The following is an 18214-nucleotide window of genomic DNA, read 5'->3' on the forward strand; positions in this document are numbered from 1 at the left end:
ACCAGGTAAGAAGCAAAAAAAAGCAGGTGGCCATATGGCATCTACAAAGTGTTTCTGTGACAATTTTTTTGATTGAAAGCTTAAAAGAGACATCACAAAGAGATACACAACCACTCAAGCTGGCATGTTAATGACATTCCCAATATTTGAACTTCTGATCAGAGGTGTGAAAATGCAGCACTGCATTTATCTGCTAGCTTTGCTTTGCTCAGACATAGTTTACAGTGCCACATCCCACTCCATAAGTTAAGTATTTTAGTTGGACACACTACCTTTGTAATAGCTGTGAAAACCTTTTCCAGGATAGCATTAGGTTGAGCTTTCTGTGGTCCATTGGCTTGGACTTTAAGGCCTAAGGCACATGGTTTAGCAATGAACCTGTGAGAAAGAGAAAAAACAGAGAAAAGAAAACAGGTGAAATCCTTCAGTTATTTACTTCATTACTGTTATCAATCAATGGCATGTGGTAAATGGGCAAACATTATAAGCCAGTCAATAAAACAAGACTTAGTTTTACAGCTCAAAAGCAACTCATATAGGCAATTACATCGCAAAGTAAGGAACATCACTTTGAAGGATGAAAGGAACTCTGCGGAACACATGAAACAGAGGATTTTCTTTCATGTTGTGAAGAAAGAGATTAGAACAAAAGCATGAGAAGAATGCCTCCTAGAGATGCACCAACTAAAGAAAAGAGCAGGGCAGCTTGTAGACATGAGTAGCATATAATAATATCTTCCAAACAGCCTTTTTAAAAATCAGTTTCCAAAATAGCTACCGCCTCAGGACTCCTTTGGCACAATGGAATTTCAGAATCCTGAAAGGCAGCAAGTACTTAAGCTGCCCAGTTAATACAATTTTCTACAAGTATAACGTTTACATGGCACAGAGACACAAGCAATATTCTTCTGCTAAAGTACGAGGCTGTCCAAAATCCTAACACCAATCCATAAGTTCTCTGAGACATTTTAAAGTTGAATTGCATAGTTTATATTACATGTACTCAATATACTCATTACTCATATACCTATACCACCACTCTACTCATGAAAAGTTAAATTCTTTGAGTCTAAATCTAGAATTCCCATGCAAGCTAAAAACTCAGTATAGGAACCACATTCATATCTGAACACTATGAACTTTTGCCATCTTTGAATTATTTAATTCATGATTTCACTTAAAAGGCTTCTATTTCCCAAAACTTTGTTTGCCAACAAGGACCAAAACAACTCTTGGTATTTAAGTAGTTCCACATTTATCCATCTGAATGACCACAAGCTATAAGAAATCCTAGAATTCTTACCCACACGTAAGCCCCATTTTAAGCACTGTTACGAGCTACAATGGCTGTTTCTGCCACGTTTAAGACAGCACAGCTGATTAAAGGGAATTAAGTTCCAGACAATGTTATAGTGGTTATAGTAATAGCATTTAGTAAAGAAAGATGGGTGATGCCAGACCACCGTTTTGCTGGAGAAAAATTCTTGATACATTGACACTATTTCCATATAGAAAGTCAATTCTATGGCCTGAAATAATGTTGGTGACTGACTGAGAGTGGGAAGATAAATATTCAAAAACACATGTAATGTATCAGTGATCTTACTATTTTTTCCTAGCTTGTTACAGAAGAAAAAAAAACCTTATACTCTGTAAAACTTTGTTGGCAATCTAAAGTGATTGCAGACTGCAACCATTGTGCTAGCTCTATAGCATCAACCAAATTAAAGGCATTGCATCAGGTGTAAATCCCCTGCTTTAAAATCAAGAGCGCTGATGAATCCAGTTTCACTACTAAGCTCAAGAAGGCAATCCAGTCATGGAAGGCAATCCAGCTCATGAAAGAAAAGCATGTAGGCTCTGCACATGTTAGATGTAAAGTTTAATTGTGCCACATTGGAAACTTGTATGTTAGTTAAACTAACTATAAGCTACTATAAGCTGACAAAAAAAGTGAGAATTATATTCTTAAGCTCAATACAGACATAACCAAATTCTAGTCATTGCTGCTAGCTGATAACCAAAAAGACAGCTGAAGAAGTCAATGGAATTTCATTTCAGAAGTTTACTCTACTAAGGAATTCTAGAGCACTTCATCCTGTAACAACAGGGCTCAGAATACGAGCATCTGTCCTTGTTTTGTATCAGAAAGCTGAAAACCAGCCAGAAATTCAAGACTTCATTATAAAAGACAATAAAAGTAATTTCTTGAAGAGTAAGCCATAGAGCCAGACAAGAGTCAATCCTTAAAGAGACAATAAAGGCAATGTCAATCAGTGTTAAAGCTAATTTTACAAAGCCATAAAAGGAAACATTTAAAAGTAGAGGGGTGGGGAAATGCTGTAGGCAGTGTAAAAACAAATAAAAGAAATAAAAGACAACTGCAACAGTTTTATGCATTCACAGAGGAATCCAAGCTCAGCCTCCACCACCAACAGCAAGATCAAGAAAGTCATTAAATAAACACAAGAATCAAAATAAAAATAGTTTCAGACAGATTTTCTGTGCACTTGTTAAGTCAGTCTCCTCTGAAATAAGACATGATCTGGGAGTTGTTTATTTGGAGGGTATGGGGGGCTTTTTTTTGGTTGGGTGAGGGGTTTTGTTTGTTTGCTTGGCATTTTTTGCTGTTGTTTTGTTTGTTGTTCTTTTAATAAAATACATCTCTCAACTTCTGTTTTCCTTTTCTCCTTCTCCGGAGTGAAGGAATGTGATAGCCATGATGTAATTCCAATAAAAAGGCAGTACTCTAAACATGCTACTTTAAAAGAAAAAAAAGCATATAAAAAGTCCCAGCTAGAAAAAAAATTCAACAAGAAGTAATCTCAACAAGTTTCATGCTGAGCTGATTTTTATTTAAATCTAAGCAAACTAGGTGGGTTTGCTTAAGCGACATTCTTAAAATTACATGTCATGTTAATGAATAGCCTAGGTAAATCCAGGACAAAGCACAGACCCAGTGGTTTGGGTTTTTTATCTTAAAATTGCAATAAAGATGGTATACGCACTACCTAAAACAAAACATATTTTCTAAACCCAAACATGAGCTTTTCTGCCTTTGTTGCTTATGGTTTTCACGTGCATGGGAGGAATGGGCACACGACTTAAAGCAGAGCTTGTCCACAGTACACAGCTGCAAAACACAGGATTATCTTGGCCAGATATGTCAGTGATGAAGGGACAGGGAAAGCTACAAAAAACCCATGAAGGACACTCAAGAGAAAGCAGTTTTAACTGAAACATTTTGTACACCTGCAATACTGAGCAGGTTTGATCACTAATTCAAGTATGCATGAGCCAAGCTTTGTCCATTTGATTACTTTTGGTGGAACTTAAAAAATGTAAGATTTTTTTTCTTTATACAAAAACTTCAATAAATCAAGCTATACATTAGAGTATAAAAATTGTTTTTCAAGGCTACAGTAGTAGAGTTCAAAGTAGTTTAAAGCAGAGTTAATTTAAAAGAGTCCCAAATTTCACAGGTGTCATTAACATCAAAAAGCATCATTAACATGAAACTCCTCTGCAGACATTTAAACTGATTCATAAGTTAAAAAACAGAAGTTATGTTTGATACATGTACAAATTATGATTGTTCTGCCAAATGCTGCATTTCTTAAAAGCATTGTTCATTTATTTCATTTCTGCTAACACTGTGGTATTCAATTCCCTAAACAGTCTTAGTAAAACCTGTGGAACTATTTTTTGCATAAGGTACTGCAGTTAAGAGGGAGTAACTATTGTGAAAGAGTAAGGCAAGTAGAATTGAGTATATTGCCAGCTTTTCTCTTTAAAACATGGAAATCTGAACAAACACCACACTAATACCTCCTTTTCAATGGATTTCAGTACAGCTGAATTGAAAGTCGGTATTCAATTATGCAGAAATTAAAGGACAAACACATTTTGCTGAATATAGCCCCATCTATTTTGGATCTAGAAAGGAAAGTCTAACATAAACAAGGGAATCAAAACCAGAATTCAAGAACCTTTTTCAAGGCAGGTTCCTGGTTCACAGTCGGAAGGCATATTTAAAAGCCATCCCAAGGCAAGGAGCCTCAGTGAGGAGGGTCCCTGCAGAGCAGGGGAAGGCACAGAGCCTGAGCCTTTGCCAGGGCTGCCCAAAGGCCTTCTCTGAGTGCCTGAACCCCCCAGGGCAGGCACTGTGCCGTGTCCTTCCCGCCCTTCTCAATTCGCTTTTGTACAACAGCAAGGCCTCCGACCCCAGCCCAAACTTAAAGGACCAGTTTTTCCCTAGAAAGGGATCAAAAACCCTTTGCAAAATGATCCCCTACCTTCTCCAGGGTATAGAAAGAAACACCATTTTCACCACAAGTGTGTCAATTTGATCAAAATGTACCATTTTGGGTTTCCCCAAGCAGGAGCAATTACTTCACGAGGGAGACAACTACCCCACCTGACCACCAATGGGAAAACAAAACCACTAATGTGCCAGAATTAACTCAAAATGTTACCCCTCACAATCCTTGGAGGATGATGTGCATTTGCAATTGCAAAGTCTGTGTTAAATAAACGAGATTTTTAAAGTATCACATGAAGGATGAGAAGCAAAGTAAAATTATTTTTTATTTTTCTTACTAGAGATCAAACAGCTTACTTTGTAACATGTAATATTTGCCCTGAATCTGGCCAGGGAGAGATACAGAACTCTTTAGTCATCCTGGGCACTGGGAATCCGCCTCTGACAGGACGTGAATGTAGTGTTTTCACACCAGCAGGTCATCTGCCTTTCTGGGCTGACCAGAGTAGCTGCCCTTTAGCAAATTCATGTCTGACAGTTTCTCAGCAGCTCTAAAGATATTTAAACCATCACAGAGTCCACAGCAGGGAAACAAGGATTACAGGTTCAGGATTTTTTAAACAGTATTAAAGGTCTGCAAGAATTAACAAGGCTTTCCAAAGAGGGCCAAAAAAACCAGAAAAGAGAACCAGCCAAACAAAAAATTAAGCTAACAGGGCTAATGAATATTAGATACATGTAACAACCACTCACCTTATGGACCAACAGACATGACCAAAGGCCTGTCACTACATACCACCCATCCCCTAACTAACAATCTATTTTCTGAGAAGAGACCTCAGCACGGTACAAAGGATCTGCACAAAATCAGTACACTTACAAGTATCAGAGAAGGCAGTTAAACCAGCAAAATTTCCTCTCTGTGCTAAAGGTGTACACAATTCTGTTTTGAGAAGTCCGGCTCTTTTTTTGAAAGAGCGATGCAGAGCAAATTTTTCCAGCTTATGTACTTTATGCTCACTAAACACAGATTATTCCAGGGATTTATGATTACAATTCTCTAACTTGTTGGACGCTGCTTGCTGGTTTTAAACAAAAGCAATCTAAATTTGCTCTAGGATGGATAAAAGCAGAAAAGGCTTGTTTCTGAGCAGATGCTCAACCAATTTACTGCCACAAAACTCAAAAACAATTACTGAATTTGTTTTTCTATTTTGGTATAGCTGACCTGCTTAACTCAGAAGTTACTTGTATTAGCAATAATTAAAATAATAATAATAAAAATATACAGAAAAATCTTACTAGTTCTAGAACAAATTCAGTAAATAAACAGGGCTGTCACCTCAGTATACCTATCCCAGCAACAGTTTTGGCTTCATGCCTCACAACAACTTAGGTTACAGAAGATCCAATAGGATACAATGTCTGAAGCACAGGCAGGGGTCTTAATGGAGGAAAGCTCATCCAAAATAAATGTACACAGGAAAGTTAACGTCACTGAAATTTTTTGGATGTGCTGAGAAATAGGTCAGAACTCCCACAATGAAACCTTCTCAAAGGAAAGAACCTGTCTGCCCAAGCAAAAAGCCAAGCACAAAATTCTGTATGTCAGCAAGAGCCTTCTCCTGCAGAGCATCCCAAGCAGCGTCTCAGCCTTTTTGACTGGACATACACATCTAAAACACACGTGTCCTCATAGTGCAAAGTTAAAAATACTCCCATTTTCTGGAGATTTTGATCCAATAACAAAAACCATGACCAGTAATATCTGGCTTGAGCTACCTTTGGGTACCTGCTAGCTCCCATCACAACCTGCAGGCCAGACCCCACTGATCACTGACCCGATTCCAGACCCTGTTCACACACCCTGCTAAACCTTTGTGCCCCATAGAGTTGGGAAATCTATTTAATCCTTTCTCCAGGTCAGTTCATAATGGGACTGACTCATGCAGGGAGTGTTTGGTCACCAACATGGGACCACCCCAGCCCAGCCTCTAAAAGCAGTGCTCCAGTTCCTTTTCCAGTCAATATGTCACTACAAAAATGGGAAACAAATAAGGCCAGTACTTTACAAACAGAAGTAGTCCTGTTTTCCAAATATGGAAGCAATTTTTTTAAAATATACGTATGCCTAAAGTTGTAAGCATTTCAGTTTCCCCTTAAACTGTAAGACTGAAGTCAGGGGGAACTACATGCTCCAGAATAGCAACAAGCACTGCACAGATGTAGACAAAGGTCACAAATAAATATTTTTGCAGCCAGCTGTCTAATGCTTTCTTTCTTTGTAATCTCTAAAAATAAAGCTTAGTCACTCTGTAACTTTCCAAGCACAGAGCAGGGAGAGGGAGAAGGAATGGAAGGGGAGGTGGACTCCAGTCCCCTCACCTCTCACACATGGTGCCTTCTCTCAGCTGCCCTCCATCAGCATCACCAAGGCTGTAGAATGTATGGACAATACAATTCTGAAAGTATCATTCTCACCCTTTTTGCAGTAAAGTCAGGACACGTGCCAGGATCAATGGTAAAATTCAGTCTCCAAAACTGCAGCCCACTGCTAAAGGTCAGTGAAGACAAAAATATTCTCCCAACTTCTAGAAAGTTGTAGCTTAGGGACTTTTTAGACCAAAAAAGGCCTCTTTGCACATAGCAGTCCCCAAAGAGCTGACCCTTCCTCCCCAAGCTGCACTAGTAGCTCATTGAGCCTGTGAAAACTTTCCACAGTCTATGGCACAGCTCCCCAGTGTAAATTCAGACTCTGTGAAGATAACCATCCCACTTGATTTTGAACTCATTGCTGGCCAGTTTTGGTTTTGCCTTTTTTATTTCTTGCACTGGGTAAAAATAAACAGTCAGTCCCAAAGCATCCTTTGTCACTCCTGACACTATAGATCTTGTACTCCCCTCTGCCACATTCTAAAATAGAGAGCTGATATGTCGCTTCCTTTTGGCAAGTGTGGGACAACCAAAGCAAAGAATCAACCATCAAACATCTACTTACGAGAAGACACATGATTCAAATGGGATTTGATGCTGGACAGGGAAAAGGGCAAGAAGGCAACACAGAAAGAAATGACTGACAAATTAATTTTTAAATTGCAATAGGTTACCCTAATACAATAACACTGATCTAATCCTCCAGGCCCTGCAGCATTACTTTATCTTTTACTTTGGTCACATCTTTAATATGTGAGCAAAAACAATTTTAAAATTGTGACCAATCCCCATGTCTACACTAAAGGAACAGCCAAGGCATGCCATCCACTGGCCTCTTGATAGGTACACACTCTTGTAGTGCAGTTCTCCTTCATCTACCAAGGCAGATTCCAAGGTGTAAAAGAAACTGCAGTTACCTGCCACTTGGGCAAGACCCAAAAGCTGCTAAGTGGCTTATACCAACTGTTTAAAGCAAAACTCTCAGCAATCATTTTGATAAATAACAGCTCTACCCGCTAGAAAGTCAATGCTACTCCTCCAGGTTCTCCCATGGTAGTTCTCAGCCTGATCAGCAGATGGTAACTTGTCTCATCAATGACCTCTTAAATTCTAATGTATTTGCTTTACTCTGATCTATTTACTACCAGAAGGCCAAATAATGAAGGATGTTGTTAAAAATCTCTAGCAATCACTAACAACAAACAGACTATCTAGTATTATTACTAAAGACCTTACCAAGTCACAGAACGGAACTTGAAGAGTTCAGCAACACCTTCCTGGAAAGAATTAACAGGCATCTGAAATGTTGGGAAATTATACTGTCCACCAAAACCAGAAACTTATTAAGTTTCTGGTTTCTGTTTCTGTTAGAAAACATTTTTTGAAAGCTGAGAAGATAAATAACACTTTATATTCAAAGGAACATTAAAAAAAATTAAGTCCCCAAAACATTTCTGTGCTCGAGGGGCACAAGGATCCTACCTCCTGCCCTGCTCCATGGGTTGTACAACCCGGCCCTGAGCAAGAGCAGGTGCTGCAAGAAAAGTATAGCCCAAACCTCTGTCTGTCTGCTCCAAGAGTGCATTTGTGTTTGAGCAAATGGCCGAGCCTGCCTGCATGACTTGGAGACATACTCTGCTCCTGAACATTGTCATCACACTACCTGGGAGTGGCACAAACTTAAGGTCTTGAAAGGAAAGCACACACAACAAGGGACTGAAATATTTGTAAGCTTTCTCTTTGACCTTGTGTGAGTTCAGCTTCTGTACTGGTGGTGGGCTGTCATGGCAAAGAGAATTTCAATATGTGCTTCAATCTCACAGGCAAACCACTACCTCTGGTGCAAATCCTATTTCTTCCACCTCAGGAGGTAGGACATATTTCAGGCACTTTCCTGCTCTGAGTAGAGTGCTCACACTGATCTTTATTCTGTTCCCTCTGAAGAGGGAATAAGGTCATGGATACCTCCCTGCAGGATGGTTGTACTTCTGTAAGTACTTGAAGTAGGGGTGGTTGGTTTGACTTGGAGGTTAAGCTTTGATTCCAAAAGCTAGGTCAAAAATCATCAAATCTTTTGCAGGAGCTTCAAGAGAGATCAATTTTTATTCTTGCTGGCAGCTATTAATCACGAAAAAATTATCACAATAGTATTAATTCACTGTATTTTTTGTATGTATACAAACAAAAATACACATGTACACTGGAACAAGTGTATATATACATACAAGTTCATATATACGTATACAAAACATATGTAATGGCATATATTTTTATATGTTTGTGTATGCATACATTTAATATATGTATGTATATAGAATAAAACTTCAGCATAGTGTCTGACTACTAAAATAGAAGAATTAGAGCCTTATTTCTTTCCAGACACTTTACACAAACTCAGAACAAAACCCAGTTCCTATCTGGTACAAAAATCTAGTTCTTCAGTTTATTTCTAATTAGCTACCAATAGAAAAAGATAAGAGATACATGTAGCTATTCAGGAAACCTATTCCTAAAAGAAGTATACAGCCAAACAACACAATAAATTATTTTCCCTGTTTTATCCTTAAATTGGTATCACCTAAGAAAATAAGGACTGTTCAAAATTCACAGACAGAACGGGGCAGGCTGGTCCAACACATTCCTACCTGCCGAGGTACTGCACCCTAAGCAAGGGCAGCCACCTGAAGTACTTGGGCTTCCTCTCCCTCACTTGTCCCTTCCTGCCACTTTTACTGCAGCCACAGAAGCAGATTCAGGCTTCAAGAAACTGAAGACTATCACTGCACACTACTAAGAGCACGGAGTTTTCAGCTGGATCAGTGACCTGATCCGATTCACGCTATCAACACAGTATCACTAAACTGAGACACTGGCAAACGTGAAGATGAACTTGCTCAAGCCAAGCCATCACAGGACCATATTCAGATTCTGCTTTGGAAATCTGATTTTGTATTTCTTACAAAGTATTCTCGTCTGAAAAAAAAAAGGATTAAAAAAAACATATTAGATACCTACAATTCAAAAGATTAATTTTAATTTTTTTTTCCCAAAAGAAGTGCTTCAGGAAAAGATTTAGTAAAATATTTATACAGTTGCTCACATCTGAAATCTCAAAAACAAGCTCAGATGGACCCCTTTTAAGAAATAGTTTCCACCTGCATTGTACGATCATTAAAACCACATGGACTGATCAAAACATTCAACAAACACAAAAAGCAACTAGGCCTCACTAGCTTCCAAATCTGCCTGTACATTTTCACCTTTCCATTCTATTACTGAGTATTCTTAAAGCTTTCTAGTTTGATTGCCAGCTCAGCAGGACACTCTTTCAGAAAGGCAGGGAAGCAATCTGGAAGGCAGCTCTGTATGCACAAGTGCAGAACACTCAGCCTTCCAAATGAGTTTACTGACCCTCTGACACTGTCTTGGGGAGCTGGGGAAACTAGGGCCCACCAGAGTGCAGAAAATACTACACTGCAGCGTTTGAAATGCAGAACCTTATGTTTTCTGCCTTCCGCACTAAGGCTGTCCCAAAGCAAAACCTGCCATCACAGGCAAACAATGAGTCTTGCACACAAAAAGCTCAAAACACAGCTGACAGACATCTCATTGTACTCCTAATGCGTGATAAACAATTAGCGATCGGACAAAACCGCGCAAGAACAAATCCTATTAACAAATAATAGGATCTGTTAGCGGATCACCCAAACGACACTTTGGAAACAACTCCCTGGGCTGCTGCAGCCAGAAACCTCAGCCAGGGAAGGGAGCCATGCTGCAGCAGCCACTGGTGAACTGCATGCACAACTACCAGTCACCTAGAGGAGCTCACCGTGCAAGAACAATGCTGACCCACTGGGCTTGACAGCATTAGAACGTGTCAGATGAAAGAAAAGAAGTAATGTCATATCTTGGGTATTTCTGAATGATTTACACTTTGGATCCATAAGCAAGTGTATTTTCTATATCAAAACACACAAGAAACTCTTGCAATTATATTTTCTTTTAGCTCATTACAAGATTTTTGTCAGTGACTTTGCACACTACAATTTTAAATGACACCTGACTACAGGACCCCTGACTAAAACACGGTTCCCTAATAGTATTGCAATATAAACACCCACCTCTACCAGCAGAAGTTGAAGAAAAAAGAAATAAAAATTGGGCAGGTGGGTACTTGAGGAAGTCTGACCTGACACTGTAATGTCGTCCCCCAGTGGTTGCTATTAGAGGCCACAAGTAAGTGATGCTAAGATAGTAACAGAAAAGGTGGTTTTTTACTATTAAGGGTTTGAATAAAAGGAGAAGGGTGCCTCATGCTGAAAAAACTAGACAGAGCACCTATCAGCCCTGGTTGATCACAAACTATGTGTAAGATAATAGTTACTCAAAACCTTCAAGTGGCAAGTATTTGTTACTCTTTATACTCCTGTTTAGCGTGCAATAAAGCTTTTCATCTCCTTTGGATCTTTGGAACTGTCCTGCTTATTTATTTGTTTTTGAACACACCACAGTGTGTTTTAAACTGTGTTTATCACACTGCTTCATCCCAAGCAGTGCATCCTGCTTGGGATGAAAAACAAAACTGGGAACCCATATGAGTTATATCCTTATAGAATATCTTTACACAATTGTAGATCATCAGATTTTTTTTTTTAATGGCAAGAAACATAACTTCTAAGGTTAGTCATCAAATAATTCTGGTTTAAGAGTACAACTACAAAGGAAAAAAAAGATTGCCCTTGCAACAAGCTCTGATGGAAGTGTCTGGGTGCAGTTTGAGCAAAGCAGCAGTATACACACTTCTGAAGTCACAGACAGAGCTCGCCCTACCACCAAAATCCTCCCAGCAGAACATAAGACAGAAACACACGGCCTTGTTGAGGATCAGCTCTTCCACAGATCTTCAGAGCTCTTCCCATTGCTCTGGGTACTGCAGTAGACTGAGCATTCTGGTGCACATGGACAATAATGAGGCAGCTCAGCCAAAAAGGCACAAAGTCTATGCAGAATGTTATCTAGCTTGTTCATCTGACAACTCAAATGGAAGCAAAAGCCAGTCTCTCACCCAGCCAGGTTAGGGATTAGCCATGTGTAATATTGCTGCACTTGAATTGTGGAGTGCTGTACACTTGGCAAGAGGACAAAGAAAGGAGGAGATGGAATAGGGAGGAAAAATAACCAGGCAGGAGTTACTGCAGGACTCATTTTGAAGCCTTGCCCATAACTATTTGTCCAGCCAAATGCAGATGTTTTAAACTTGCAGCCCGCCATATGCACCTGGCCAGCATGCTGCCAAGACCCTTACACCTCCCTGTTGCATACACTGCAAAACACTCAGCATGCACATCAGTTAAGTATCTGCACAGTGCCTGAACTGCAGTAAGGCTGTGCTAGTACTGAGTACATGGTAATGACCAACTTTACAGAGAATCAGAGATCAAACTCTGTCTTCCCCTTGAGAACAATTAGACATGATGTCTACATCCAAGATACATGACTAAGTATCACAGCCCAAGACCATAGCTCAGAGAGGGACTGGGAATGTCAGGCCGGCAAATATGATGCCAAAGAAGGATACTCAGAGCAGCTCCTGTGAGCAGGCACCTCCTGTCACCTCCTGGGGCTGACAGTCACTTTCTTGACATGCATGTCAGCCATCATCCCCTGGAGATGTGTTACTGACACAGCCCGGCTCCCAAAGGGCATAACTGCTTACTCCACCAGCCAAAGCCAGGCACACAAAGAAAAGCAAAAGTCTTCAGAATACCCTGGACTATGGCATAATCCCAAATTTTCCTTTAGAATAGGAGACAGTGATGTAATTATTCCATTGCAAGATCAGCTTCTACCTGCAGGAATATCCTTCCAGCTGCAGAGAGAACCACTTGCAAACCAAAATGGGGAGGAAGAAGGAGGGCTGATGAATGGTGTTACACCAAGGTCACAGCAGCATGTATCCATTTCTAAGCCTAATGCAATACTGTTGACTGACACATACAGGCTGGGTAAGAGAAGGGTTCCCCTGAAGCCTACACAAGGTCCCCTGGTCCAAGCACCACCTTTGGCTTTGGTTCTTTCCCCATCACTGCAGTCCCCTCCTTGCCAGCTGAGAGCTACAAACTCTTGCCCTTTGCAAGAGCCTCTCCAGCTAATGCAATAAGGAAGCAGAGATCACAAGCAAACAGTGAGAAACTGCAAAGCAGCATAAAGCCATATTCCAGGCCATTGCCATCGGCACAATGAAAGAGAGCCTCCGGGCAGAGAGATAAGGAAGCCAGGCTGTAACCAACAAGGATGGGTTTATGCAATCTCCTGACACAGTTTCAGCTGAATCTCACCGCAGCTTCAGGAACAGAAGTCAGTTTCCTGGTTTTCAATTGGTTATGGTTTTCCTGTAGCAGATGCAAGCAGCTCAAGAACCAAACCAGTTATTAAGAAATGCAAACAGGTAAAAAAATACTTGTTGGCCAACACTAGAGACATGTGTTCAGTTAACCAAGTACTCTAGAAGGAATCTGTGATCAAAAAGAAGAAAAACATTATACATAAACCTATTCAGCAACTGACTATCCCCCTTGTTGTAATGTTTATTCAGAGCATCTGGAGGATCAAAGCTCTGGTCAAAGCCTGTCATGAATCCCCATGCTGATGCAGAATTTAGTACTAATCCCTGGTGCTTCACTGCTAAATAAGGGAAGAAAAAATAAACAAACAAGCAAACCAACCAAAGGCCAGGGCAAGTGATAGAAATAGATATAAGAAGGCCAAATTATTAGTTTAGAGATGCTATCAAAACCTTTACAACAGAAGTCTTTCAGCATCCTTTAGCTTTGTGTGCAAAGCAGTACCACATGGCTCCCATGCAAAGTAAAGAGTGAGCATATTTCACACACGTAGTAGTACTGCAGGCAGAACAAAAAAACAAGCATGCAATGTCACACAGGAGATCGGGCAGCAGGGCAGAAAGCAGCAAACCCCATAGCAATCCACCAGAAGTAGGTGCCTTCCCTTACTTCCTCACCACACATGCATACTTCATGACACTATGTACAACAATAACAAAATTGTACTTTTTAACACACCAAATTTGAACATTCAAAATAATGCAGCTGTTCACACAGGGGAAAAAATAAAAGCTCTTCTAAAGCAGCAGATTTATAATTGAGTCTGTCTGCACAGCCATGCAGATTGAAAAAACTAGGTCAAATCTTTTGCTAGTCAACCTCACTGCCATTCCTCCCGAGCCCTCCTCCCCTTTAGATTTCAGCAGTTATTGAAGGAATCAATTGACAGACCTGTCAAACTGCTTCTGCCTGGTATATATCAGGGGTCATCTGTGCATCTACAGATGGAAGGGAGAAAAATTAAATCATTATAGTCTTCCCTATTCACAAATCCTAATCCTAGAGCACATGTACTCAATGCTACTAGGATCCATTAGCAATCAAATAAATGATGCATATCAGAAAATAGATGTAGAAGGAAAGGGGCAAGAGATAGACAAATACAGGCTAGAAAGAGGCAAAAATAGAGGAATTGCTGTGCTTTCACTTTTTTTGTGCTTGCAGCAAAACCATTATAGCATCTGCTGCTTTTAATGACATCTTGCCAGTGTATTTTGTATAGCTTCATGGTGAACAATTTTAGAAATTTCATAAATATCTCCATTTTGACACCGGATTTCAAAGAGAAACTATAATACTACATCTATATCTACTCGTCACCCTCTGTATATTTAAACAATCCTTGTCTGGAAAAAAGGACTCACACGCTGGAATTCATATATTCACTGTCACAAAGGCATTAAGTGGGTTTTTTAATCTTCAAAAAATGTAGGGACCAAGTCAGTCCAATTGCAGCTTACTCATTTTTATTCATTTCTCTCCTTCTGTTGCAGAGACAGAAGGGACTCTATTTCATCATCATTAAAAAAAAAAAAAAAAAAAAAAGGCGATTTTGTATCAAGCAAATGCTAAAACAAATCACTCTCGAACCCTATTTCCACCACATGCAATATGCTACCTGACAAGTTCTTGCAAGAAGGCAAAGAAATCAACTTCCTGACTTACTGCAGTGATGGCCAACCTAACTGGTTTGGCAAGCCACATACCACAACCTTCATACAGTTGAACGCCACAGGGCCACAGGAGCTGACTGACAGCTGAAGGCTGGGGTGGACCAGTCCCAACTCTTACTGGCAAGCACCTCCTGTAACCATGTGGTGATAGCAGCCTTGTGTGCTGCTGCTGTTGCTGCCTTCCATGTGAGGAGGACTGGGACAGCAGCCAAGGGACTCCAGTGGTGGGAAAGCAAGTGCTGGGGCCAGAGGGGAGGGTGCAGCTGCTAGGCAGGAGTGCTTCACTCATTTGCTTTGATGGAAAAGAATGACCATTGTGGAATGTGACACGAGCAGATCCGGCTGGCAAAATTCACAGTCAAGACAATTTAAGTCTTGAGCCATTTTAGTTCAAATCAGTGGAAATCATCATAATTTCACTTTCCACACAGGTGCTATGCAGAGTTTCTACTGTGCTTCTAAAGCCCTTTTCTCCCACCAGCAAACCCAGGACTATCACAGACCACCCAGAAAAACCATTTGGAGCACATTATACAGCTGAGTAGCAGACTACACAGACTGCATCCTAAATTCTAGAATGTGCACAGGAAGCCTTTTGTCTTTTTTTTTTTTTTTTTTTTTTCAACTTTTACTGTTCCTGCCTGTGGCTAAATTCCTTTGAAGCTAAGGCTATGCTACACATAACTCATCTTACAATTTAGGTTTTGCTTCTGAGTAGTATCTTATCTATAGCAGTTACAGCTGAGCTTTCATTGTCTTGAAAAATTTTTCACCCTTACTTCAGCAGGCCATCAACAATTATTGCCCCAGTACCTTAGATAAACAACTATGGAAATACTGAAGAAAACGTTTGGGCTCTCTTTTGGGCTGATAGATTTGTGTTTGTTTCATTAGGTTTTTTTAACAGTGACCCATTTAGAGGGGGGAAGCATACTGGATCTGAACCCAGAAAGACATTAGGAATTTGAACCCTCTGTTGAATGTATACTGGATCAGAAGGTAAGCAAAGACATGGCAGCGATGGAATTCTTGAGGTAGATATGAAGAACTGACAGACAACTCAGTTTTGAAGCCTGTACTTTAATGCTCAGTATTTACCCTTGAGCTGTGCTCATGTATGATGGTCTAAAACAGATCTTTTGCTTCTACAAAAATGCAAAGCTCATTCTGTGTTAATCCTTGGAACAGTGGTGAGATAGTATGTCCATATTTACTAAATGGTACTTTCTTCATTTATCTTTCATTTTAAATAGTGCCCCAGAATGGGAAACACTGTCTGAGATTCAAAAAGGTGTTTTCTCACTATCCTATCAAATAGATAAATTGTACAATAACTTGAAAAATATCATTTGCATTAGTGTGGTTTCCTGATCCACAAATCAGTCAGAAACTGGTGCTGTTCTTTAACAATGTCTAGCAGATCAACACTGTCAGCTAGGTTTGTTTCCTATATGATGCTGTTTATTTTTACTTCTAAAATACTGGCTGAAATTACAAAAATTAACCTGGAAATTACTTTTCCCTTCATTTATTAAAAAAGCTACTCAAACTAATGTTTTACACAATTTAACAATAGCTCTCAAAAACATTCAAACTGTTTTAAGTAAAGTGAATTTTTTCAATTGTTTAAATTCCTTTTGTTAGATCATTAATGTATCTTGCGATTGATAGTGTAATGACAAGCTTAACAGAAGATCTCCTTTATGAAATAGGTGTTTCTCAATAAAGAACTAAAATTTGCAGATTTCTTTCCCTAAGCCTCAGTTATTGGGAAAATATCTATGAATCGTTCAGATAACAGCTCTTGTCCTTTATTGGGTTCTTGCCATTACAAACATCTGCTCAGTCTATAAATTAATTGCTGAAAACATCTTGTGCTTCTAGATGATCCAGGCAACCATAACTGTTCTGGGTTACTAGAGAACATTACCATTTTTCTCACACACACAGACACACATTTCCCCCTTACAGCACACCATAAAACAAGAACAATTATTTGGCATTATTCTTAATGTCATAAAAAAAACTTTTAGTGCTAATCAAGCCATAAGAGTAGCACGCTATTAGGCTCCCCAGATGATTTAAGCAGTACCTTTGTACTGTGATAGCTTAAGAACATGATGGACCCCTTGCCTAGCTGATTGGAAATGTTCTTTATCTCAAAATCAAGAATCCTTTTATCAGTCTTGGTTTGCCAACAGCAGAGCTTGTCAGGCAGTTGCAAAGGACAAAGAAAAGGCCACTTCAGACTCATTGCAAATAACAGTATTTCTGTTTCTCACAAAAGGCCCAGCAGACTCAAATTTCATCTACTTGCTCTGTGTTCAAGGTCTCCCATTGTTCTTGGCTATACTGAGGTTTGTCACCTCAGCTGTAACTCCTCTGTTCTTGGAACTCTCAGCTCACCACTCAGAAATTGGTTCATTTTAATACAATTTTTAACCTCTACAGATGCAAATCATTTTGCCCAATGACACTTAACAGAAACCTCCTTTATTTCCTTTCAGTTACCTTTCAGACCAGTTCCTGGTCTTACTGACCATCCAGGGTTCTGTGGAATGACAAGGATCCAGTCTATCACTAAGATCTTCCAGAAATAACAGTACCTACATTTCCCAACCAAACCTGAAAGGTTATTATTGACCTAATTTGGAAAGAGAAGAAAAGGTGCTGTTCCTCCCAGATAAGAAATTTCTAGATGTTATCAGAAGAGAAAAATAGATACCAGTCCATAATCATTTTGAGTCATGTTACCCAGCTGGCATCTCTTAGTTGTCATCTGTCTTCATTAAAGATTCTGCAAGAAGGTAGGGGTAGTGCCTGGGCATGCTACACCTTTCCACGTGGGACAGGACTGCAATGATACAAACACTATGGCTTTCTGACAGCCAAAAAAGAAAAAGGAAAAAAAAAAAAGTAAAATTTTAATTCTTCTGAAGAATTTTCAGGTCTGTTTCATGAACAACTTGAGGAAGACAGGATATACATACATCAAAGCCTCTTCCTTGCCTAGGATGTCAGTGTTCTCACGTACCTTTGAATTTCGAAGTGTATCTGAAGGGAATAGTTGCAAACACATTGTTTCTGGTGACACAAACAAACGGGTGTGCCTGGTTACACCACAACCCGCCCAAGGGCACAGACTTACATCACAGTCATGTTTTCCTCACACACAATGTATCTTTAGTCCCACTCCCCTCTCCCACACTCCAGAAGACACCTGTGTGCTCCTTCCAATTCTGCTTCTCTGCGCCATTCCCACCTCTGTCCTCAACCTCTCCATTAACAATTTTTACCTAGCAAGTACAGGAAGAGTTTGGCGAGTCATTAGTTCTCTAAACTTTAAATTCCAAGTAAGTAACAGAAGTGTCAAGATATTGAAGAGCAGCAGATTGTCACACCACAAGTCATGTGGTTGCTGCACTGCATCTCCACAAAAA

General features: G+C 39.8%; 1 protein-coding gene across 1 annotated transcript in view; it reads right to left on the reverse strand.

Annotated features, from left to right (window-relative positions):
• The window catches only part of CERS6 (ceramide synthase 6), a 94955-nt gene that overhangs the window by 61866 nt on the left and 14875 nt on the right, over positions 1 to 18214 (reverse strand). The window contains exon 2 of the mRNA XM_066322863.1: positions 273 to 378. Within this exon, the coding sequence (XP_066178960.1) occupies positions 273 to 378 (106 nt within the window). The remainder of the gene's footprint in view (positions 1 to 272; positions 379 to 18214) is intronic.

Source organism: Sylvia atricapilla, chromosome 7 (assembly GCF_009819655.1).
Source record: "Sylvia atricapilla isolate bSylAtr1 chromosome 7, bSylAtr1.pri, whole genome shotgun sequence".
Classification (NCBI taxonomy): Eukaryota; Metazoa; Chordata; class Aves; order Passeriformes; family Sylviidae; genus Sylvia; species Sylvia atricapilla.